A 27000-nucleotide genomic window follows, 5' to 3' on the forward strand; every position below is an offset into this window, starting at 1 on the left:
AGCAGATTAGGTACCTCCAACAGGAGAATAAGAAAGAAAAAGAAGTTAAAAAAGATTATTGATTAAATTTATTTTAATTAAAAATTGAATATAAATTTCGGTATGTGATTTTTTAAATTAAAAAAATAAAAAAAGATTTAAAAAGGATTAATGATGAAATTTATTTTGATTAAAAATAAAATATATTTCGTTGGTGATTTTTCTAAATTAAAAAAATAGAAAATAATTTGATCAAATTACTGACAGATTAACGATAAAATTTAACTCAATACATAATTAATTAAAATTAGTCGCTAATCCGTCGGTAAACATGATATCACCAACAAAATTCAAACACGATTTTTCACACTTATTAACATGTTATTATGTTAGAGCGTCTGACAGTGGTCAAATTAATCATCAATTAGATATAAGTAATCAGTACATATATATACCAATGAACACTAGCGACAAATTTTAATTAATTATGTATTTGGTTAAACTTTATCGTTAATCCGTCAATAATTTAACCATTTTCTATTTTTTCTAATTTAGAAAATCATCAACAAAATATATTTTATTTTGAATTAAAATAAGTTTCATCGGTAATCATTTTTAAATCCTTTTTAATTTGAGAAATCATATACGGAGCATATTTTATTTCTAATTAAAACAAATATAATCAGTAACCGTTTTTAAATCATTTTATTTTTTATTTTTTATTTAAAAAATTCCTGATAGAATATTTTTTATTTTTAATTAAAATAAAATTTCATCAATAATTTTTTTTAAATGTAAGTTTTTTTTTTGTATATTTGTTTCATTTTATAGAAGTAAATACTTTTTTTGGTTCAAAAATGTTTAGGGATTTAATCATTCAAACTATAAAAGTTTATTGGTTTTCTTTTTCAGACTTTTTTCATTATTTTACTACATTAACCAGTTTTATATATAGGTCATAAAAATGTATCTAACAGATTTTAGAAAGTCCAAAAAGTTATTTAACAATTTTTGAAATGTTCAAAAACTTAATCATTCAAAACACTAAAGTCAATTGAGTTTTTAGACTTTTCCCTTATTTAAAATGGAATATTTCGTTGAATTTTTTTGAACTTTTTCATTTTCATGATATTATAGTTTAATTCCAAATGTTATATTTAAAAAAAAATCCAATTTCAAAACACAAAAAGTATATATAGATATTAAACAGACTTTTTTTTAAACTATAAAATAGACATTTGTTGTACTATATCTTTAAACATGTATTTTAGAATTATATATTTTAACATTATAATTTCTCATTTAAATGAAATTGGTCCATATATATTTATGGGCACTATAAATAAAGCAACAAAGTCAGAGTTATGCATGATAAAAAAAAAAGGATCCTTTTCATCATGGTAGGGTATATAAAATGGTCAAATCACAAAACTACAGTCAAATCAAATCAAATCAAATCTAAGGTTTATTGTTTAATTAATCACTAGTGTTCCAACCGTAGCGATAATACCAATTTTTAAAAAAAATGTTATAGACTAAAATTTGAATTGTTCTTCTAAAAAACTTAGGCAAATGTTTGTGGCAACTACTCATTAACATTAAAAGTTTTTAAGATGAGTTGACAATAATCTTAGAATCATATGCTAATTTAAGTTATCAAATTATGCTCGAGAATGGTGTTGCAAAGTACTCTACAAATGTTTGACTAATGTTAGTAGTTTGTTTAATTAAAAGTCACATTTTTAACTGAAATCTCATTTAAGGTGACAAAATCACAATTTTAATTTTGTGACAAATTTAATTGAAATCTCATTTGAAGTTATGAAAAAAATAAACGTTCTATAATATTTCAAGTGAAAATTAGGTAAATGCATAAGTTGTAGCAATAATAGTAGAAGTTCACGGCGATGCATGAAGAATCACATCACCAAACTAAGATAATGGATTTTTCTTCATAAAAAAATAAAATTAATATCAAGGGGGGTCGGTGACCCACATATCAGATATTAAACTGATAAAAATATTACACTTTATCGTAACATTATATAATATTTGAATTATAATTAGAGGGGGGTGTCAAACCTTGATAGTAATAACACTAAGATGACAAATAAATAACTATCTCATGTTGCCAAATCATCATCCATGGTTTCACTTTTATATTTGCACTATAATTTTTATCATTTAATTGGTTTTGATTCCAACCATGGTATAAATTTCAAAGACGGTCATAAGAAAATAAGACAACCCTATGAGACAAATCTCATGATTTGACATAAAAGCATCCAATCCACTTTTCTTATACACTTCACTTTGTTCAATCTTTCAACTATTCATCAATGTGGGACAACTAAAATCCATCAACAATTCATCATTTGAAAATACTAAATTCTCATGGTGCCACCTCAATACCCCCAATGTTTTCTTTTTTATATATAAAGATAAATATTTTTTCAATTTGGTTGGTTTTGATTACAACCATGGTTATAGATTTCAAAGAGGGTCATTCAAGCTAAGACAACCCTATAAGGCAAACCTCGTGAATCGACACAAAGGCACCAATCCATCTTTTTATACATTTCAATTTGTTCAAATCTTTCAACTCTTCACAAATGTGGGACAACTAAAACTCAACCACAATTCACCATTTGAGAATACTCAATTTTCATTGTGCCATTTCAATACCCCAAGGTACTTTTATAATTCTCATGGTGTCATCTCATCAACCCAAGGTTTTACTTATATATATATAAAGATATAATAATATAATAAAATTAATTTTACACTATAATTTTTACCATTTGGTTGATTTGATTTCCAACCATAGTTATAAATTTCAAAGAGAGTCATCCAAAATAAGATAACTTTATGAGACAAACCTCATTATTTGACACAAAGACATCCAATCCACTTTCGTATACACTTCATTTCATTCAAATCTTTCAACTCTTYAYAACGTGGGACAACTAAAACTCAAGTGCAATCCACCATTTAAGAATACTTAATTCTCATGGTGCCACCTCAATATACCAAGATTTTCCTTTTATATATATATAAGATAAAGATAAGGATATAGATGTAGATTTTTTATAAAGATAATTTTTTTGCGAATAAAGGGTTAGCCAAAATGAACCAACCCCATGAGTTTGGAAGGTTAGTCAACATAAGCTAACAATATGAGTTTATAGGATTAGCAAAGAAAATCAATCACATGAGTTAAAACAAAGACACCTCATCCTCATTTCATATATCTATCGTCAATTGTCAATCTTTCATTTCTCCATCAATATGAGATACACAAAATTCAACCTCAATGTAAGAAATATATAATACTCAATTTTTAGGGTGTCATCATCATTTCGTTTGGAACTTACTTATATATATATATATATATATATATATATATATATATAAAGATATATTGATTTTTTATATACATAACGTTTTTGGAAATACAGCATTGACCAAAATGAACCAGCCTTATGAGTTTGGTGGGTTAGCCAACATGAGCCGACAATATGAGTTTATAGGATTAGCCAAGAGAATCAAACTCTATGAGTTAAAACAAAGACACTTCAACCTTCTATCATATACCTACAATCAATTGTCAATCTTTCATCTCTCCATCAATGTAGGATACAAACCTAATGCTAGAAGTATAGAATACTTAATTCTTAGAGTTCCACACCATTTCTTATGGATCTTACTTTCATATATACATGTGTATATATTTATATATATGAAGATTGATATGTATATATATATATATATATATATATATTGATGATTGTAAACACAATTTATTTTTATATAATAAGATTTGTTTTGCAAAAAAGAGTCATCCAAATACGAGTTATGAATCAAGCTTTTTGAGTTGACACAATGAATTTCATTCTTTTTTTCCTTATACACATCTATTTATTCTAAGCTTTCGATCTCTCATCAAAGTAGGATATGTCAAACTCAACCACAATTAACCAATACTTCAATATACAGATACCTAATTACCTCATGATGCGCCTAATTACCTCTTGGTTCTTCTTTATATATATATATATATATATACACACACACACACACATATATTGATGATTGTATACACAATTCATTTTTTATTTTTATATAATAAAGTTTTGCAAAATTAGGATAAAATAACCTTATGACACAAGTCATATGAGCTAACACAATATAAGATTTGTTTTGCAAAAATAAGATCATCCAAATAAGATAGCCTTATGATTCAAACCGCATGAGTTGATACAATGAATCTCATCCTTCTTTCTTATACACACCTTCTCATTCCAATCTTTCAATCTCTTACCAATGTGGGATATCTCAAACTCAACCACATTTCACCAACACCTCAATACTCAATTCTCATGATACCACTTCAATACTCTTGGTTCTTTTTTTAATAGATATATAGATATATAGATTTAACATTCTCCATATTTTGCGAAAGATCGTGTGAAGAAGAGTTAAGGTAAAAAGGGATCTGAATTCTTGATCATCTTTAATCTTAAACCCACTCATGGATTGTGTTTAATACTGGGATTGGTCCAGTGCATCTCTCGTTATATCTCATCCTAATGTGCATCCAAGGGTTAGGGATCTCTTCTTACGTTTTTCACTTTAAATCTTCTTCTCATCGGAATCCAACCATTTCATGTTATACTTAAATAAGGTGAAAATTATAAAAGAAGATGCGGTTTTCTGTTTCATCTACATTGAATATGAGGTTATGAATCATAAAATTATGCCATCGATTCTTTGATATCACACATATAAGGGTGGTAACGAGTCGAGTCGATTCAAATTGCGGGTTATTCAAGTTCAGAAGCTCAAATACTTTTTCAATGTTCGAATTTGAACTGGATACGTACTCGTATATGGTTTCGAACTCCAAATCAGTTAACTCGCTTATTGCCTCGAATTCAATAATTTATATACTTTGATCATATGATTTATGAGCATCTGAATATGTTTTGCTCGAAAAAGTGTATGCTCCAATAGTTCAATTGGACTTGAATAAAAAAAAATATTTAGTTTTCAAATGAATTGAGTCGAACATTGATTGTATGAAGTTCGAATCGTTAAATTAAATGAATTTTGATATGTGTTCTAGATCAACAATTATTAAGTTCGAACTCGAGATAAACAAGCTCAAACTATGGTATAATCACATATATGGTGTCGGGACGTCTTTATAAAAATCAACGAGTATACGTTTTTTCCCTTTTTCTGGCAAAGAAAAATACGATAGAAATTCATGTGAAATTACCAATAGCACCAATTTTTTAAGAGAGAAGAAATTGATATTGGAATACTGTTTTTTTGGTAAGAGGATACAAAATTTAAGGGGTACGTGCAACCCGATTATATTCAGCGATCTAAAGTTCCTTTTCCGTTAACAATTTAAGAACCTGTCCTTCGGAGGGGTATAAAAACTGGAAACAACTTCTAATACTCCGTAGGTTGAGGAGAAAAAAGAGGTACAAGTTATACGTTTCGTCACCACTTTGTAACAAAACCTTAGGTATAAATATGTTTTTATTATAAGAAATAAAATCTATGTTATGTTATTCAACTTCTTTCTAATAATTAATCGTAATATATTTGTATAAAATATACAAGTTTGAATTTACAAATTGAAAAATCGAATTATATACTGTTTTAAGATGATTTGGGCGTTTTAATAAATCTTATATTATTTTAATGTAATTACAGAAATCTTGTTTTATTTTACTTTTATTGTTTTTAAAATTTATAGTACCATCACGTGTTTTAATATGGAAAAGAAAGACCACCAAACCGAATTTAATTAAATTAGTATTTATTTGTTAAACATCACGTTAAAAATAAGTTGTTTTATTACTATAGTACCACGGGTACAATCGTAAAAGTGTGTTTTATGTTTTTGATGGACATTTAATCTATGTTGATATTGGACAATTAATGTATTTATATATTGAAGTTGATAATGTGTCTAATGGTGTGTAAGTATGGGTATTGGGTATTCTCCGGTTAATACCACATTTATGTAATGGTTACCATTAATATGCACTATTGCAATTGTCACGTGTTGAGATAATGATGGCGATTGTGTCTTGAACAGTAAGTACGTCACACTGTCTGCCATATTGAGAACAAGTAGTATGACACCGAACCTTGAAACGGTTAGAATGGTCATTTTAGGCATATCAATCCAATGCAGAATAGGTGCAAAGACGCCCTTTGTGAATTCTTTTGATGATAATATAATTAAATAAAAAAAATATTCAATATTGGGATTAATTTTAAGATATTGACGAAACGATTATAATAGCGTAACTTGTTAAAATTAAAACGTATTTTTTAACGTATTTTAGTTAATATACGATTATGTATATTAATGTGATAAAAGTGTAAAACGAAAAATGAAAAAGTAAGGAGTGTGCCATAAATTAAATAATTAACCACAAGGGTGGTGTTCAATTGGTTTGAGTTTGGGCTCCAAATGTCAAAAGTGTCTGGAGGTCCCAGGTTCCAATCCAATGAAAAATAAAAATTCTCTTGTGGTCGTCTTGCGATTAGTCGGCTCGCATAGCGGGTTGGATATGCATGTTAATAAAAAAATAACTACAAGGGTACAAAATGTTAGTATTAAGAAATTATTGGATAATAATATGATTAAATCAAAAAATATTCAATTGCTGGACATATTTTAAAAGTATTGATGAAAAGATTATAATAATGTAACTTGTTAAAATTAAAACGTATACAATTATGTATGTTAATGTAATAAGGATGTAAATTAAATGAAAGAGACTTTACGGTAAGCGTGCTACATATGTGAGGTTTGAGAGCCATGGCGTTGTGTATAATTATTCCCTTTGCATGTGGACATGTCAATTTATACCTTTTTATATTTTTCAAAAATAAATATTAGATTTTCTATGGATATCCGTGAGAAAAGTAGTTTCTTTTAATAATTATTAAGTTAAAATTCGTTGGTCGAAGCCCTTGCAAAACAATCGGATAGCATTGTCGAAAATCGATCGAAATCATATTAGAAAACCCTCGATATTGTACTGATATTCCAAAGAAATTATGGTTTATACTTATATCTGTAAAGTCCTTTCAAGATTACTTATCGGTCAAAAGATACAGGCAAATCATTTCTTTCAAAATTCTATTGATAAATGGTTTTCCAACGAAACCAGTGGTAGGCGATGATCCAAATTCTGATGTTTTCTTCCTTAGATTTGATGACGTAAATAAGATCTCGTACTTTTATTCTCCATTTAATTTGATCAAAAATTGTTTATAAAGTTTATAGTAATAAAATTATTTCGTTAATATATAGAAAATAAATCTTCTTAAAAAAGAACCTCTTAATGTTCTTCATATTTAACTGTAATTTGACCAAACAAAATTCCCAACAATTAATAAAACAGAGAAAAATATATTTTCTAAATACAACAAAAACTAATTATAATTTTATTTGATATTCTATTAAATGTACTAAAAAAAACTAATAATACAATTAATATTGTAATCTATAAAATATAAAAGCTTTTGGCGTTAAATTTTTTTTCTTTTGAGTTTCTTCGGTTAAAAAAATTCATACGAATGGTTGATTACTGTAGACCATATTTTACTACTTCAACCACTTAATATTTTTAAATTTAATGGGGCATGTACTTTTTTCTTTTTTTAATACAAATGTGATCTTTTAAAAACATGATTTTTTACATTGGAATCATATCTTAAAGATTTTTTCAACAAATAACACATACACAATATGTGGGGGCGCCGAAGTCACCTACGCCTCCGTATGCGACAACAAGACAACTGTCTGAGGAAAGGATGTACTGCAGTAGTAGGGGGTGTTAAGACCGGAGCTTCTTTCTTTTTTGATTACCTTCCTCGTGTATGTATAAGATCGAATCCATTCGATTTCTTAAAAAAAATACTAATCGTTAACTTTTCGAGGAATTCTTCGAAAGCTTGACAGAGCAATGCCACGTGGAGGTAGAAGGCCCATGGGTCGTGAATTTCTTTTCCCGAAGAAGAAGCAATGACATTATCTGGGGAATAAGCATCAAGTTAAGATTGGAAACTTTTTGTTAATGACAACATTAGTCCCTCATTTGAAACATCATTTACATATAGGCCCAAAAGTAAGGTGTGAGATCTATTTCAGGATGGTTATACCCCCCTTCCATGGTCATCTGTCCCTAAAATAAGATAATTATGGAAAAGGACCTTGTGGTTTTCATTTTAAAACTCTACTTATGGGTCGTTTATCAAACACTTACCTAGTAAATGCTTTCGGTAAAATTTAACATTATTATTGACTTACCGGGTAAGATTTTAGTTCACCAAAACGACATCGTATGCAACAATATACCCAGTAAGCGCTTATCGTGGTAAGAGTTGTCGTCATCACTTACCGGGTAAGACTCTTGGTCTTTGTCTCGCTCTTACCGGATAAGATTCTTGATCTTTACCATATTCATGCGGTGAGATAATGTTATTAGGTAAACACTTACCTGGGTAAGCGTTTGGTAAATGACCCCTTAATATGTTTTGTTAACTCAAGGTCAGTCCGGTCTTTTTATCAATTTTTCCTCATTTTATATGAAAATAATAAAACGTATTGTATTATACATCATTTCCACATAGACCAATTGTAGCTATGAACCTGATCAAACATGGTTGAAACTTCATCTTGAGATTTGTATCGTTTGGTATTCAGAAAGATAGGACAAAGTAGAATAAAATAAATAAAATAACCAATTTACTACTAATGAATTATTTATATCTTTTATATGTTTTAATTAATTTGTATAGTTTATTAGATTATAATAAAATAAATATTTTTATAACAAAATATGTCATTAGAAAGATTTTATCAATACGATTAAAAATGACATCAAAATAAAAAGTTTATGTATTTTTCAATTTTTATTTTAAAATTTTTCTTTATTACTTTTTTTTATTATTAAAATTTATTAAATTAACCAAAATACTGTTACAGTATAAAAAAAATATTTCGAGGACTTTAAAGTGAAATTTAAATAATATAAAATACAATAAATAAAATTTAAATAATAAATAAAACATAAATAGAGATACATATTTGACGTTTTATAAAAAAATTAATTTTAATTTAATGTCATATTGATAAAATATATTAATTTGTTCATCTTTGTTTCACATAAAAGTCTTGTCAAATATGAAACAAGTATCTGATTCTATTTTATCATGTCTAGTATAACAAACACACCATGTATCTCCGAACTAGCTATTTCCTCCTTTTTAAGGATTTTGGTGTTAATAATATTATTAAATATTTTATTAATTTGTCATCATAATATACCTTTAAAAAAAACTTTATATAAAATATTAATAAACAGTTAAAATAAATTTATCTTCTTTCAATATTGAGTTAGGTATTTCTCCAGATTTAAAATTATTAAAGATTATTTTAGCTCTAGATTCGGAAAATAAAGAAAAAGGATGATGAAGATGGTCCTATTGAATTTGTTTGTGTTATAGCACCATAAACAAAATACCATTTGCTACATTGGAATCACAAACAAAATATCATAAAGAAACTTTGAGAATGGCAAACACGTTTTCAAGAAAACAAACATTAAAAACTGTATTTAGTCATTATGTTCAATAAGCAAATAACTGTTAAATTAGGAAAACATGTGTACATGTATATAAATAATTGATTGAAAATGTGGATCTAATATGATCTAATGAACATCCGGTAGTAGTATATAAGATTGAAATAATCCTTGAAGGGCCAATGTTGTACGAAAAGCAATAGCATGACGAGTCGAATATTCAAGCCGGAGAGGAACTTAATCAATTTGGACCATCTTTCCAACAATGAAGGTAGTAATTGTGGGTCATAACCTCTAAGCAAATCATATATTTATTATTCAAAGACTTCATGAGTACCCTTTTCTTAATACGATAAGACAATTGGTATACATGTGAGTTGAGATATCAACTTCATTGACTTTCAAAAGCCAAGTAATAAGGAAACATTACTATTCTTCAACACAAAGGTCAAGCGGTGTAAATGGAATTTCTGCCTACTCACGTTCAAAAGGGTCATTGCTCCCGCAACTAAGCTTCAATATATATAGGGTTGGGTTCACGTGAGACCAACTTGTTTTTATGAAATCCGTGAAACCATTTTTTCACACTTGAAACTTCATAGCAAAACGCTGTGAATGTAAAAGAAAAGTCGAACCTTCACAGTAAAAACACAGTGAAGGTTACATTCACAAGGTTTTGCTGTGAAGTTTCAAGTGTAAAAAATGATCTCACGGGTCTCACGAAAACAGGCTGGTCTCACAAAAACAGGCTGGTCTCACGTGATAACATTCGGATACCACAATCACGATTACTCCGATCATCGGGGAAGTGATAACATCGTCGACGATGGTTATCCAGTGATTAGGGCTCGATTATTGTTTGTCATTGATTAAGGTTGTATCACATGTATATCACATCACATTTGATATCGCAATAGAGTAATCGAACAGGGGTTGTATTCAAGTGTATCACATATTTATCACAGATTCAGAGCACAATCAATATCACAATAGAGTAATCGAACATGGGTTGTATTCAAAGGTATCACATATTTAAGATAGCACATCAATATCACAATAGAATAATCAAACATGAGTTGTATTCAATACTCTATCACACAAAGATCACAACTATATCATAATAGAGTAATTGAACAAGGCTACATTCAATACTCTATCACACAAATATCACAATGATATCACATTAGAGTAATCAAACAGGGATTGTATTCAAATGTATCACATATTTATCACAACATAATCAATATTACAATAGAGTAATCAAACATGGGCTATATTCAATACTCTCTCACACAAATATCACAATGATATCACAATAGCTTCCTTCCAAAACCATTGGAATCTTCCATTCTCGGTTGAAAAAGGAATTTGAAACTGATAATACCACAATATGATTGAATATGCAGATACATAAAACGAAGGAAACGTGATTGACGTGAAAATATTCCAATTTTAAAGAATGGAATAATTACAATTAATATAAATAACATAAAAAAAATTAAAAAAATACCTAATTACATTACTACCCTTATTGATTTATTTTTATTTATTATAATTTAAATTATTGGTTAAAGAGATTAGAACCCACAACTGTTCTTGCATTTCCGCAAAATAGAGAGGTTCTTATTTGAACTTTCGCCTATATATATATATATATCCCACAAAAACACTACTACTTTTGAATAAGATATATTGAATTTGTTACCCAAGTTAGATTCATACGAGAACATTATCCAAATAAGAGAATAAGAAAACAATCAAATCTCAATCAAATCAAATCACATGTAATTTTCCACATATTTTGACTGTTTCCGTGTTCTTTTATTTGGTTACTTTTCTCGTTTGAACCTCCTTCTCATTGTCTAATGTCACAAAAACTTCAATGTGTTTTAAACTATGATATTTGATTTTCCATCACACACTAACAATGGTTCTTATAGAAATGTTCAAAGGACAATATACAAACTAATGAACATAAAGATCCAAAACCCATTCAATAAAGATGGCTTATTTTGCAATGGAAAAACAAATACAACTTAAAAAGTCGGATTACTCCATTTAAAACTTCAAAGATACAGGTAGAATAAAGGGTTGTTCTAAGGTTAGAATCTTAATTATCATCAAATTTCCTAAGCAAGGAACTTATCAAATTCAACAAAATCTAGAAGGCATGAGAGTAGGTACTGAACAAGTCATAAACATGAGACATGCTCCTTATTTTATAATCACCAAAATTAATGTATTCAGTTTTCTAACATATCAACAAGTTGACTTTGAATCCGTACTTTGTGAATGTCAAACACCCTGAAAACCTCATCTATTCACAATAAAGACAACTACTTCGCATTTATTCACTCATCCCACCGATTCAGGTAAAAAGATCAAAGATGAGGAACTTGATGTTTTGTAAAACATCAGACACTAAGCACTTCAAGCTCCATCTGAATATCTGTGAGCTCGAAGGCCTAGTTGTCGATGATATTCCAAACAAAGATAACTATAAGATGCAAGTGCACATAAAACTACAAGTTCCCAGAAGAGGTTACGTACCCAGAATAGCGACTCAAAGAAATCGTACCTCCAAACAGAATGTAAACGATGATGGACGTGTCTTCTGGAACGAGGGTTTTCAGCAGAGTTGCAACTTGGGCACGAAGGGTCCGGGTCCTGGAAGCTGGAAGATCAATCTCAAGGTTCATGTAAGTATAAAAACACAACTCAACATGCATAGAGTACAACCCTCATAATAGTAAGATTGTTGCCCCTTTATGCTTATACCAGTATCTAAATATGCATAGAAATTACCAGGGGATAGATGTGGAATCAAACCACAAAGCTGATATATTGGCTAGAGTCAAATTGGATGTCACTGAATTCACTGGCCATTCAGAAAAATTGGTCAAACTTCCGGTCCAGTGCTCCATTGGTGGCTTCATCCATGAGGCCAGACTAAAGGTACCTGTATATTTTTGCAAGCATGGCTAGATTATATACCTCCACTGAACCTGAAATATAACCGAATGAAAATTGCAGGTAAAACTTGATGTCACTGAAGTAAAGAAACTGCAAACAGAAAACACTGTGCACCCTGTATCTCCAACACACCTGCTCCCGTCCCTTCTATCATGTGTAAGTTTTCAAAATCAAACAAGAAACAAGATGGAGATGCAGATGGAGAAGGAGAAGGAGAAGGAGAGCTCCGAATCTGAAACTGAAGGAACTGATTCAAGCTATCAAAGGATAAAGACCATGGATCTATTAAGAAGTCAATCTATGCATGAAAGTATTGAATATGGAAAGCAATGCAAAGAACAATCTTTAAGTTATGAGGGTACAGAAAAAACGAAGCTAATGAGGCTTCTGTCATGGAATATTAGAAAGCCCAGAGATGCACCACTCCTGAACAAAGCATATGGTGGTGAAGGAGGTGATGATATTGATAACGCACGTCGAAGCCTACTGTCGTACCTAAAACCGCGGCAAGATTTGGTCAAAAGAGATCATAAACCTAGTGAATTCTCAGGCAGCGATAGATTTGAGGTGGGCAAGTGGGAAAAGAGAAGAGTGAAAAGCAGAGATGGAAAACTGGAACTGCAGACAGAAATATTCCTGGCCACGATTGACCAGAGGAGTGAGAAAGCTTTAGGAGGAGGAGCATGCACAGTGATTGCCACGGTTATTGCTGACTGGCTGCATCAAAATCCCAATACTTTACCATTGCGATGCGAATTTGATAAACTGGTTAGAGATGGATCAAAAGAATGGAGAAACCTGTGTAACGACGAAACTCACAAGGGTAAGTTTCAAGATCAGCATTTTGACCTTGACACGGTCATGGAGGCACAAGTTCGACCATTGGAGGTGATATCTGAAAAGTCCTACGTGGGCTTCTTTAAGCTTGAAAATACAAACAACTTAGATCTCTTGCAAGATGCAATGTCTTTTGACAGTATATGGGATGAGCTAGAACATGGGGAATCAACTACAGAAGAATGTGTCTACATTGTGAGTTGGAATGACCATTTTTTTGTTCTCAAAAAAGAATATGCTGCAATTTATATGATTGACACACTGGGAGAAAGGCTCACTGAAGGGTGCAATAAAGCCTACATGTTAAGGTTCAATGAAGACAGTATAATCCACAATGTGCAACCAGAGATGAACAACTCAAAGTTAGAAGCAGATAAAGGTTTAGATAACCATTCAAGTATTATAAGAGAAGAACATGAGAAAGAAAATGATCCAGGGTTTGTATGTAAGGGAACAACTTGTTGTAAAGAATTTATCAAGGGATTTCTCGCTGCCATACCACTAGGGGAACTGCAGAACAGTGTTGAGAAGGGGATAAATGGCAAAGCTCCTCTTCATCAACTCCTGCAAATTGAGTTCCAGTATACGTTGCCCTGCAGCAGAAAAACTCACAGAATGGAGCCAGCAACCTGAACATTCTACTGCACTGTTCCAGTTTAAATAAATGCTGTCGGATTTCACCCTCCAGGTGGAACACAATAGGACATTCCCCCCTCATTTTCTTCTTACAAAGGTGTTCAATGATAAAATAATATGTACATCAAGCAAGCTGTTTCAGATTCATTATCGTGATCCTTGTTTTGGACCCACAACTAGTTTTAGTTTCATTATTTTGATAACTAGTTGTGTACCCGTGCAATGTAGCAGATGCAAAAGGTTAGTTAAGATTTTTTCAATTTTGAAATTTCAAATTCTTTCTAGATGTCATAAAACTTACTTCAATTGTACCTGCATTAGATTCAAATAGGCATCCATCAAAATGTTGGTTTTAATAGCTTTTACAATCATCTTAAAAAAAAACAAATTTTCTCATCGATCTTTTTTAAGGCAAGATATACAAAAAAAGTTACAATAAATGTTTGGGGATTAGTATTTGTATCAGTCCCTTGTGTCTCCTCTTCTTAATCGGGATTCTCCATTTCTGCATTTGGCCTCTCAATTGAATCAAACTTCAGCCTTAACTTTTCGATACTTTTGAAAAGTTCTTTGATTACGGTATTCTATTTCCTGTTTCAAGAGCATACAAGTATTTCAATTTCAAGAAAATTTAGGTTCTAGAAGATCATCGTTCAATTTGGTCAAGACAACTACTTTTCACAATATAATTGATGGTATAACCTAATAACCATATTCAAAGCTAAGGGCATTTGCATATTCAAGGGAAGTGAGCCTATATTATTTTTTGGATCACAAACTTCATAATTGACAGCACATTATATGGATGGTTTAACATCGTATCTGCAATCTGGAAATACACACAAGCAAACATAATGTCAACAACCAGGAACATAGTTTTGTGCAATTCAAAATTCAAGCATTTGATGGTCTCTGGGTCACGATTGTTTGACTCCCAAACTGTAACCCTTGAAAACAAAATTATCGTGGGATGTAAAAGACCAATGGTAGCCACAAGTTTGACATGACAGACAATAGAACAAGAAAACAAAGTTCAGGTAAAATGATTTCTCGGAAGGAACTTAGCATGGTGACAGGAGTGAGTTTGGATGTGTATCCAACATAAGGAAACCTTGGTGAATAAATGCACCTGAAGAACAAGAGCAAAAAAGTACGTTTAAACCATTTTGGTGATCAAGAGTAATTTTAAAGTGTGTGAAGACACATTTCCGTATTAGTTAGTCCATAGAAGTTACCCAGATTCACAACAGAGAGAAAAAAGACGACACATTTGCGGATTAGTTAGTGTTCAAATTTATATCCGATAACCCAAAAAAAAAATAACTTCAAGAGTTTAGCTTGCAACAGTTGGTTTAAAATTGCCACAGTTTAAAACCAGCCCATACTGGATTTGGGATTCCAGAAAACAATTATTAAAGCTAACCTGAGGTGATTTTTCAGCAGCTGACTTTATATCTGCAACAGCTCCCTCCAAATCCTCTATCAAAAGTTTTGCTTCAACCCTCTGAAAAGAGTATACCACTTACAATTCAGTAATCAAAAAAACCATTCATAGTAAACAAAAAAAAATTAACATATGCAGATGGGTTTGGGATTACAGAAAGTGCCAAATTAAAACTTAGTTTGGGATTACAGAAAGCAATCATCAGATACCATAAAGAAACTCCCAAGACAAATATTTAATCACAATAAAATTAAGGTCTGCCAGATGATAGTCATAGTCCAAAGAATGGTATTAATGATTTTTAAGATAGTAACATTAGTCCAAAATCTATTTAAGCTCTTGAAATGTTGCAAGTTGATACATGCTCTAAACCAAACCAAACCCAATATTACCCACTCAAAGTCATGCTTTTTTTTTGGGGGGGGGGGGGGGGGGGGGGGGGGGAAAAGAAGAACCAAATGGGTAAAAAGCAAGCCACATAACAAGAGACAGGCACAGAGAAACATATAAAAAGAAAAATCTCTCTGATTCCTAGAAATTCACACCAAACTCGTGTTGGTCTAATTGGACTTCATTAAATTCAAGTTTTTGAGAAAATACAATTTCTCCATTATAATATCCCAAGCATTATTATGTGTACTGGGTTACAAACTCGATAAAATGGGTTTTCAGAACCATTGTTCCATTTTATCTAGTCCTCAAACAAAAGTTACACTCAATATCAGCAATTTACAGCCAACCTATGCCCAGTCCTTGTGAAATATCAAGGCAGATAATGTGTTAAAATCTATTCCCTTTAAATTAAGGCCCGGATAAATCATGTGCTCGTTATAACAACGTAGTTTACAAGCAGGCTTGCTTTTTGTGGTTCCATTGACAGAAATTGTAAAATGTAAAATACAATGTCTAAAGCAATCTACCCAAACACGTAAGTAAGAAAGACAACCAAAATGATCGTCGAAATCTACAAACCGAAGACAAAAAAATAACTCTATACCCTGAGCGCGAATAACAGGAGCTTTGCCAACATTTCTTGTACCAAGTTGCCTCGTGAATCCACATGCTAAACCGAAGACAAAAAAATAACTTTGTACCCTAAGCGCAAGTAACAAGAGTTTTGCCAACGTTTCTTGTACCAAGGTGCCTCGTGAATCCACATGCTATTGGATAAAACGACAACCTGATCATATCATGAAAATACTATATCCATAATCAAACAAAATTATCAATCCCAGGTCGGTAGGTTATTTCGATTTTCAGTTTATTCGGTAAGTTATTTTGATTTTTGGTTATTCAGTTTGGTTTAATTTTCAAATTACAAGGTAACCAAACCAAATAAGGTTTGGTTTAATTAGTTTCAAGTTATTCAGATTCAGGTTGTTCCATGCAAGTTACTGGTTAAACCAAATAAAGATTTTATTTTGAACAGTTTTTTTAAAAGAATTTTTCTTAGTATCGTAATAGCAATGGGAACATCAATAGATTTCTTGGAGTTGGATTAAACGAATAACCCCATGAAGAATTTAAGCTCGATTTTCAAAATTTGTTATGAACATAAAGATGGAAAAGATGGTACCTCATTTAAACACAGTACAATGTGCATTACTTCTGATACCAACTACATCAGTAACATCAATGCTCTCAATGCCTTTCAGCTCCAAGTTCCAAGCATTAAAAGCAAATGGCTTCAAGGTGAGTGCTCCAACAGGACAGATATCATGAGCTTTATAAACATAGGTGCCAATTTCTTCTCCGCTTCCACACCCCAACATTCCAAGATCTTGCATTCCCACTACTTCACTTGCAAACCTGACATCTGGACAACAAAATTCGAGTATATTAGCAGCTTAAATTGAAGCAGAACAGTAGCTACCAACTCAAAACAAAGGCATCATTAAATCCAATGAATACATAAAGAAGGTTGGATGTAGATGGAGCCTCTCATGTTATTATAGAAATTTAGTGATAAAAAGAAGAGATAGCAAGTGTCAGTTAGTGATAAAAAAATACAGAGTACCTGAGTACAGAGATTCCATCTAAAACTACTGTCATAATTTAAAACTGCATAACACAAGTTGTAAGAGGTCAAAAAATAGGTGATAATGTGTTGATAAATACCAATATTTGCAGAACCAGAAAATAGAACACTAAAGCCAAACAGATCAGCATTGCTTAACTTGTTAGTATTCGAGGTATCCGTAAATCTCAAGGGAAAGGGATCCCAACACATAACTTGATGGACCTACAGGGGGTTCGTGTGTGAGAAGGCCTCTTCCTTGAGCACCGTCCAATAGTTGTTAGGGATACCTCAAATACTACGATCCAATAATCCATTATGATCCATCAAAGTAACATCCAACCCCATTGTAATACAAAGGATGGGATGAGAAAAATTATAAAAGTGTGAAGGAATCACAAGTTTGAAGCCAAATCACCTGATATGTAATCGGTTTGAAGCCAGTACTAAAAGGTCCATTCAGGCTGCGGTCATATGGGAAGGGAGAAGGGAAAAGATAATGTTGTTACTACTTGGGTGACGAATGAATTTAACATGATCACAATGTTAAAATCTACAGCAAGGGGTAAAAGAAGTTGTCTCTAAATCAGGAACTAAGCACACACAAGCAAACAATTAGCAGGGGAAAACTGCTAAACATTATATGCCCCTTTATGAACACAAAATATGAATCCGGGAAAGCTAAATATAACAGCAAAGAATTGTGTGCCTTCTTCATAGCATAAGAATGGGTGAAAAGATGTGTATAAATGTATCCTTGGAATCTCTTTAAGAAGCAGTTGGTCAAAGATATAATCACATGACAAATATTATATACATCTTGAGCTTATTTTGTAATACAAGTTCAATGGATATGTTTTTGTTGATTCAAGATGTTGTATATACAGATTGAGAGTACCTTCCATAATTAGGAATTCCACACGCTGTGCTCATTGGAGCTCCAGTGAAAGCAACAAGTTTGATATTGCACAAAGTTGGAAATCTAAGGCGTCTAAGGTCATCGACTATCTCATACATAAAAAAGACCGAAACTTCAATCACAATATAAATCTAATGGCATCAAAACTTACCTTTTATCAAAAACTCATATAAATGATTGACATCTTTAGTGCTTGGTGGATCGGGGACCACTTTTCCTGTCTTTCAGAGAGTTTGACGGTGGATCCTCAACACTTCCCAAGAAGCCTGGAACTGAGATCCGGCACACTGTCTGTACATGCTTTACAGAGCCTCAAAGGAAATTTCTTGTAGCTTTACCATGAAATTTACAATATTTGCTAGTTGGATTAACAGCATCAGTTAAAAGGCAATAAACGTAGAAAACTATAACACAGTTTATTGTACAGGCTCAGTAATTTGATGATATAAAAAGAAGTTGCAAGAAGTATGCATTACTTGCCTGTCAGCAAATAAGAATAATGCCTTCTGTGGTTAATTTGAATGATCAAACCAATCATGACTCAAATATATGCTGACCTTTTTGCCCCAACTTGGTAACAGTATTCATAATATCATTTTCAACCTTCTAACAGTAATTAAGAAAGATTTTTCAATTTAGAATTCCACTTCAACATTAAAATGCAATTTTTTTTAATATAGATGGAGAGAACCGATGTCCTAAATTAAGTATTTGGTCCTAACTACTTAAGAGTTGTTGGAAGAACCCTAATTGCTCATCCCACTCCCTTTTCCATAAAGATGATTAAAAGCTATAACGAACTCACTATTAATCGCACGGTGCCAGCTCATTCATGCTTAAAACCCAGATCATTAACCGATAAAAATCAATAAAACTTACCTGAAATAGCGATGGAAAAGATAGAGCAATAAAGAAGATGGAGACGAAAGCAAAGAATTGTATAACGAGAGAACCCTAATGTATATATTGGGAAGATGGATCTGAACAAGGAATCGTCACACCGGGAGCGTCAATCGTCGTCTGGGAAGATGGATTTGTGAATAGTCGTTTTGGGGAATGAATAATTGGAGCGGCCAGTCTTTGGAAAGAAAAACCTTATTGAAGCCTCGAAAAGTTGTATATCTAGCTTTATATGTTGTAATTAAGAGATTTTAAGACTTTATGCATTAATAGGCAGTACCTTATGCATTAAAACTTGTATTTAAGACTTTGTTGCAAAGGTAAGCAAGATGCATTTACCAAAGCCTTGGTCTGTCTTGAATCACCCTCCATCTCAGGATTACTTGCAGGTACCATTTTCAACCATCAAGCACCCATTTGGCAAAAGTTATTACCATTGAATGCTACCAGCCGATAGAAGTAGTTAACAAACTATTTTCTGTGATAGCAAGTTAGAATGTTCTTTCCCACTTAAGGCAAAACAAGGAAAAAAAAATAGCTTGCAAAAAGTTAACACATGAAAAAGTGAATACGGATTACCAAGCAAAGATGAAGTCATACATGCATAAAATAGAACATTTTGAGAACACTAAACCTTTTTAAGAACAGTCAATTGTGCATTTCAAAAATTGTAGAGTGATTTATAATCCACGCAGCATGTTCGAAACTTCAATTTACAAGAAAAAGGAACAGGGGGAATAGAGACAGAGGCCCTGTAAAACAGATGGATAAAGAAGAAAAAATGATGAAAGAAAACCCTCTATATAGGTATACACAATGCACCTGAGCATCAAGAAGTTTAGAGTAGAACTCTCTTCAGTCTTCAAGTGATACACAAACCAAAGCTATAGAGATGCAACAGACTTATGGGCAATATCATAAACAGATATAAGAATTTCAGCAACAATGAGTATAATAATGACCCATTCCAGAAAATCTGATTTTCTGTTCTGGAGGATCTCTTGAAGAAAACGAATATTGTGCTGCAAGAAAAAGAAAATGAAGTATCACCATCACAGTCGGATCAAGTGCAAGTCCCCAGCAAATTAAGCAAACAATGGAAGAAGTTCAAGTGAAATGATATCTTACCTCCACAAATTTCAATTTGAAATCCAAACTAGCAAATCTCTGAGTCAACTCAAATTCATCCCTGAGATACTCCCAGATCTGAGCATATTTAGCATCCTTCCAAGCAATATCAGATCTGAGCAACCGCAGATAATTTTCATTCAGCAGTTAGTCCTTTATTGTTTTATAGAAACAAAACTCAGAAATGTGAAGACCCATATGGGCATGATTGACCAAATGGACACAACCACGTTGTCTTTTGACTTTCAACCGAACCAACATGTTAAACTGCAGTAATGCAGTTTTAATGTACTTAATGATGGGTGGATGTGCTACATGGAAGATTTTCCCAAGGATGTAAGAAATTATTGTGAATCCTAAATGTTCAGGTAATAATTTCTATTTCTGTTCTCTTTGCACAACCTGTTGTACATTATCTTAAATAAAGAATGTAATTTCACTCATGTTTTGTTTTTTATTGCTGAATATGTGAGACGATTTGTTGATATCATGATAAAAACAAAATACTATTACTGCTTTCTTTCTCCAATTTTAGGGTCCGTTTTAAAATTTTAATAATCAAACAACAGTTTTGTCTTCTATAAGAAGCAAAAGATTGTGGGCTTTCAAGATCAAGACACAGCACTTCATTGCAGTTCTACTGCAGTAACAGTATTGTGAGAGACGATAGTCACAATCATGATTAAATACATCAAATGATAAAAATTGAATGGAAGACCAGGAAAGCAAACTGGGCAGGCTAAATAATTTTTTTGAATGGTAAAAGCAAGCCTACAAAAACATGAATAGAATTTTTGAGGACTGCCTGGTCTTGTCCAATGAAGGAATATCCTTGCATTTAATAAGATAAATACAGGCTAATCCTTCGGTTCAACAGTTGAACCCATAAGGCCATAATTAACTGATGTTGTTTGTTTGCCAAACTTCATTAAGGCTCGCTATGCAAGTCAAAATCTATGCACATGGTAGTGAAAAAATTACACAAAAAAAGCATAATTTCCTCTCAATTTCAAAGGTACCTCTCAAAAAGTCCAAGCTTAAGAATCACATCAGCAAGATTTGAATTTGCCTTCCCCACCAATTGAAACAACTTTTTCCTCTTCATTGTGAAGGTTCCAGTTTTCTCCATACCACGGTTAATATCAGTGAATTCTCCAACCATCCCATCAACCTAAAACGAAGAATTAAGAAAATGATAAAATGCACTGCGTATTCCTTTCTACAACGAGAAACTAGATACAGAGTACAGTATTAACCTACCTGGCGAACATAGTAATCAAGAGCAATACTCTGACCTAGAACACTACCAATTGTACGGATCCCATCAGTATTCAAATACTGCAGCATTATATAATCTAATCCACCTTGCATCCATGTGTTCAGCATTGGTTTCTCCTTGACCTCATATTCTGAGTATTATAAGTAGTGAAGCTCGAAAAATTTAGATTTCAATATGAAGATGAAGTAAATGATATAGCTAACAAACATGCATCTAATTTGCCAATATCACCAACGATGAAAGGAACATCCTTACAGATGGTAAGAAGAGGAAGCAGGCATAAATAACCCAATCACAAATGTACACAACTTCAACATGTCATTATTATTGGCAATTCAACAAAACTAAGTGGTCACAACCATGTAACATTCTTTCTTTTCAAGTTACACATCAGTAACCGTTGAACTTATAATGCACTTGAGCATACAAATTATGTAAGGCACATATGAAAAGAAAAGAATGATTATAAGGATTTGCATTATAAACATAGATTTGAACATCTTTAATGGGACCTCACCATCCTTTCTCATCTCAGGTAGCAATCCTGAAGCATGTCTTTCAACAATTTTCAGATAACCATCAATTTCATGATCACGAACATTAAACAAGACAATTGAACCATACTGAAAAACTACCATATAACAGCAGTCACTCCCACTTATACTGGCACCAGAACCCTGAAAAACATAACTGAGCTATTGTAAATACAACTAATATAACTATCACAGGCATATCAACATTCAAAAATTGTGCACCAAATACAGAAAGATGTAAAACGGTTCTGTTTGCTCTGCTAAATATAACAACAGGGAAGTGATAACTCGACATGAATATTTGCTTATGATTAGGATAGTCCATTGACTCATGTGGATAGATGCCACAGTTCCCTCTGTATTGAAACTAGAAAGATGTATATTACACCAATCAAAATTCCTTGCCCCAACAGATTAGCGAAAGGGCATATACAGGATGCAAAAAGCTGGCAAACATTTGTTTTTCTCTTCATGCTGCATTCAAATGACAAAAAATAAGTTATATACTTTGATCAACGATATTTCAATCGAAATCGAATACCAACTTTTTGAAATATCCTTTCAGCAGCATAATAGAGATTTTTTGGAAGGATCATCTTGAGTAGATACGAAGCCATGCTCTCAAGGTAACTCAGATGTACCCCAACTGGTTGTCCTGGCTAACCTCAATCTAAGCATCAAATGCTAATCAGCATGAATATCCTCAAGAAGTATCCCAAATACTTTCACTTGCCCAAAACAACAAAGATGACACAGAAATAGAAGTAACATAAAAAAAAAGTAAACCAGATTGAGGTCAACACTTGCAGAATGTTCGAAAGGTATATTCTTGTAGCACGTCCTAGTTAAAACCGAAAAACCAAACAGACATAGTATGTCCCACCCAAAGGTAGGGCCTGGTTTAGATGTACGAAGACCTTACCTCTGTCCAACGGAACAGAGGCTGTTTCCGAGACACACCCCCCACCCGGGCAGGTTACCATCAAGAAAAAGAAAGTTATCTAGAAGGCACAATATAAACAACCGAGTTATAAAAGAATGTACAGAGCCTAACAAGATAAAAGGCACACTAGGCACACCAAGGAAACTCTGTGTCTCTAGCACATGAAACCGCCAACCTATTTTTAGCACGTCCCAGTTGCATATTCAAAAAATGATGCAGACAATCTAAGAACAACAATGCTTACATACATATTGAAATTATTAGAATCGCATGACAAGAACAGACTTACAATAAGTTCAGGCTTGGTGCTGCCAAACCTCAACACAACATAGTTAGTCATGCGTGATGTTGGCGGGATAAAATTTGATTTGTTTTGGTCCACTAAACTTCTCAAATCCACACTGCACAAAGTCACCATGGAAATGAATGGATATTACTCGGCCAAATTGAAAACAGTGTACTAAACAAGATTCATTGATCACAAATACTTGCTGAATTGAAAGAAAAACAAAAAGGCCCATTATCCTACATGCATACAACCAAGTACTATAACCAAAGGGGATCATTCCATTGTTCACTCTTCCTCGGTTTAAGAACTAGTTCTACATGCATACAACCAAATTACTGTTGCCAAAGTGGTTCATTCCGTTGTTCACAATTGCCCAGATTAAGAACTAGTTTCATAAGCCATTGACTTGAACTTTTTCTTGGTCAAAGCTAGTCTTCTCAATTACAATATGCGCTTGGAAGAACTCGAAATTGTTTTAAAATGCTCAATTATCGCGATCTCGTTGATGCTATGTGGTGAATTTAAATACCTAAATCCTTCGCCCATCAAAAACACCCAATTAATACTCACAACCTATATAAAGGTGGAAAACAAACATTGAGCGACTGGTATCATACCTGGTAGAAAAGAAATAAGCTCTGACAGGAATCGAAGGCTTAAGGTCCTCCTCACTCACATCATCATTATAAGAATCATCAACCTCGGCGCACGCAGCAGGCTCGTGCCACTCCATCGTATCAGCCACCGACACCGATGGGGAAGATGAGGAAGACGATGAATAAGAAAAGCATTTAGCGACTATGGAGTTCGAACTAGAGCCCAAGTAACCACGGCCCGTCGGTGCAATTGGTGAAGATGATGAATGCGATAATCGGCATAGGTTTATGGAAGAGCGACGAGGATTGATCTGTACGGATTTCTGTGGTGGCCCTGATGTGGATAAGATAGCGTTAGGGTTAGTTGAAAGTGAGATGATGGTTCCCATTTTCTTGAACGACAAAGTATGAGAAGAACTTAGAGAATGAAGGAAGAGCATTGTGGTGGCGGTTTTCATGTGGACGTCGATTGAGCGATGATGCCGCCACATTTTCACCGGTGGCCGGAGCATTACGCGGCTTTGTATTATCTGCCGGTGGTTTTTTCAGTTGTCTTTTGCCCTGTAGGCTTTACTCTTTTGAATAATTTACACTAATAGTCCCTCTAGTATTATTAGATAACACTTGTTGTCCTCTGACTTTGTGTTAACCATTAATGGCCCCTGAATTAAAATTACTTAATATGTCGGTTTTTTTTCTAGATCATCCCTTCTATACATGTGACATAAAGATATATATTTTTGACATTTCTTGACGATCATCGTTTTTGTTACGACTATTTATTAGCATTCGTGATTGGTATATCAATCACGAATAACACATGTTCATAAAGACACGATAATATGTATAAGACGCGAAAGAATTCATCAGTATATAAGGTATTAAAAAAAAGTATGAGGTGAATACAGTTGTGAATTTTTAAACCCTATTGAAAATATTGGTTTTTCATGCATGACATATACACAGGGCCGGCCCGGCCACGTGCAGCCCATGCGGCCGCACAGGGCATCAAAGCCTAAAGGGGCATCAAGTTGTCATTTATTACTAGTTTTGGGTTTAATAATTTAAGAATTGGACAACTGAATTTTAACTATAAAAACAGGTCCAAGGCCTAGTAGTGATAAATACTAAATGCACATCGTTGGAAAAAGTTGGAAAATTGGAAAAGTTTTTGTTTGTATAAAGTTGTATGTATGAATTAATATATCTGTATGAGTTGGAAAAGTTTTGTTTGAGAGAGTTTTCGCAGATGTAAGGAGCACTTTTTTAGTTGGAAGGGACATGTTTGGAAAAAAAAAATTGCCTTTCTATATAAACTCCCCTATAAGCTTACTGGATAAGTCACTTTCAATATCATTAAATCACTACAAAACAATCATGCATAGTTGAGCGAATAAGTTGTTAGTTCCATTAAACTTATTAAGCTGCTAACAGATAGACCTGTAGCCTTTAGTCGTTAGACCTGTAACTTTTGAGTTTTACTGTTTGCTTACTATGATAGTAATTTGGATGTAATTTATTATTTTAGTTAAAAACTAATTATAGTTTTTCTTGTCTTTTAAGTTTCATATATTGAAATAAAGTTTCTATTTTGTTAATTTCAATTTAGAAAAAGAAAAACTGGAAAAGAAGAAAGCATGACCTTAATCCAGGATTATCCTTTTATCTTTTTATATTTTGTATTCGGAGTTTTGGTTTTTATATCCCTCGTTGTATTTTTTTATTATAATTAATAAAAATCAACATTGGGATGAAATACTTAACTTGAATAGGTTCTAAACTCTTTAAAAAATTGCATGTTTTGTTGTTTCATTAGCTTAACAAATAGGCTTAGGGTCATTTTTTATTATTTTCGCACAGGGCATCAAAAATCTTAGGATCGGCCCTGCATATACAATGTATCAAATATAATTTTAGCATATTAATTATTTGAAAACACGAAAAAACACTACCTGCAACTTTCTAAGAGAACACATACAGACATATGCTTTATGACGTAAGTTGCATGAAACTCACTTGATCGTGTATGGTTATGAACTGAGCTCGTCTTTCTAAGCAGTACCTAAAATATTGCTTCTATGGTTATCACACGTTCAATTTGAATGTATTTCTTATAACTACTACATGAGTCTCTTCTTTCAACCAATGTCACTTTAGTCATTGAACGTGTGTATTTCGAGACCTGACAACATTAGTCCCTTTGTTGGACAAATCATTACATCTAAATATTGAAAAACAGGTGTTACACAAACGTCAATATGTGAACAATTATACACTTGGAGGAAAAAGAACAATTTCATCAAAACATGTCTTTATGTGTATGTGTGTGTATATATCATACATACAAAAAAAAAATCATGACTTTATTACCATACATCATTTAATCAAGTCGAATGGAAACTACTCAGATGTTTCCGAGAGGACGAACATCATTTATTGTTGTATCATTTACCGACATGTTTTAAGATTTGAGACATGTGCTTTTAATATTGTTCAAGTAAGGACCATCAAAGTTATATATATATATATATATACACATTTATTAACCTGAATATCCAACTCGTTATACGAGCCGACTAATCCGAGAACGATCACATGTTTTGCAGGTAGTCGAAGTCACCGCATTTGAACCTCCATGGCCACAAGAATATTTTTGTTCATTCTTGAATTTGAACATGAGACCTCCGGGCACTTTTGACATTTGGAGTCAAGCTCAAACCAATTAGACACCACCATTGTGATGACACATTTGATCTTATTATTAACAAAACTGGGAAGTAATATTTTCTAAACTAATATGCTTTTTCGTTTTGAAATATATGTATATATATCTATACTATATTATAAAACATTTGGCTAAAACTCTTAAAAACTCTTAAAACTCTTAAACTCTTAAAAACTCTTAAA

The 27000-nt window shown here is 32.5% G+C and overlaps 3 protein-coding genes and 1 pseudogene across 4 annotated transcripts; 1 reads left to right on the forward strand and 3 right to left on the reverse strand.

The window, feature by feature from the left end:
* Positions 1 to 1842: 1842 nt before the first annotated feature.
* LOC112503635 lies at positions 1843 to 2024 on the reverse strand (annotated as a pseudogene).
* A 9439-nt stretch (positions 2025 to 11463) lies between these two features.
* On the reverse strand, positions 11464 to 12541 carry LOC112527388. The gene is made up of 2 exons (XM_025138381.1): positions 12405 to 12541; positions 11464 to 12273 (listed from the first exon to the last, which is right to left on the reverse strand). The coding sequence occupies exons 1-2, from the start codon at positions 12533 to 12535 to the stop codon at positions 12030 to 12032; spliced, it is 375 nt and encodes a 124-aa protein (XP_024994149.1). The 5' UTR covers positions 12536 to 12541; the 3' UTR covers positions 11464 to 12029.
* A 217-nt stretch (positions 12542 to 12758) lies between these two features.
* Positions 12759 to 14042, forward strand: LOC112524760. The gene has a single exon (XM_025134718.1). The coding sequence runs from the start codon at positions 12759 to 12761 to the stop codon at positions 14040 to 14042; it is 1284 nt and encodes a 427-aa protein (XP_024990486.1).
* A 5924-nt stretch (positions 14043 to 19966) lies between these two features.
* Positions 19967 to 24660, reverse strand: LOC112529307. 2 transcript variants are annotated; one of them, XM_025140541.1, is made up of 8 exons: positions 24512 to 24660; positions 24115 to 24427; positions 23498 to 23609; positions 22250 to 22409; positions 21714 to 21862; positions 21473 to 21624; positions 20454 to 20568; positions 19967 to 20347 (listed from the first exon to the last, which is right to left on the reverse strand). In XM_025140541.1, exons 1-8 carry the CDS (start codon positions 24603 to 24605, stop codon positions 20210 to 20212), a joined length of 1233 nt encoding a protein of 410 aa, XP_024996309.1. In that variant the 5' UTR covers positions 24606 to 24660; the 3' UTR covers positions 19967 to 20209. The 2 variants fall into 2 exon arrangements, with proteins under 2 accessions (XP_024996309.1, XP_024996301.1); XM_025140533.1 differs by having other exon boundaries at positions 24115 to 24659.
* Positions 24661 to 27000: the final 2340 nt, after the last annotated feature.

Source organism: Cynara cardunculus (genome assembly GCF_001531365.2).
Source record: "Cynara cardunculus var. scolymus isolate 2C chromosome LG 1, CcrdV1, whole genome shotgun sequence".
Classification (NCBI taxonomy): domain Eukaryota; kingdom Viridiplantae; phylum Streptophyta; class Magnoliopsida; order Asterales; family Asteraceae; genus Cynara; species Cynara cardunculus.

Bases quoted from the DNA above. Each gene is read 5' to 3' on its own strand.
- LOC112529307 (XM_025140533.1), bottom strand. From the start codon at position 24,605: ATGCTCCGGCCACCGGTGAAAATGTGGCGGCATCATCGCTCAATCGAC. The intron at 23,610-24,114 runs GTATGATACCAG...GACTTTGTGCAG, and splicing joins GCTTATTTCTTTTCTACCAG to TGTGGATTTGAGAAGTTTAG. The intron at 21,625-21,713 runs GTAGGTTAATAC...TCTTCGTTTTAG, and splicing joins TTGATTACTATGTTCGCCAG to GTTGATGGGATGGTTGGAGA.
- LOC112524760 (XM_025134718.1), top strand. From the start codon at position 12,759: ATGGAGATGCAGATGGAGAAGGAGAAGGAGAAGGAGAGCTCCGAATCT.
- LOC112527388 (XM_025138381.1), bottom strand. From the start codon at position 12,535: ATGAAGCCACCAATGGAGCACTGGACCGGAAGTTTGACCAATTTTTCT. The intron at 12,274-12,404 runs GTAATTTCTATG...TTGATCTTCCAG, and splicing joins GATTCCACATCTATCCCCTG to CTTCCAGGACCCGGACCCTT.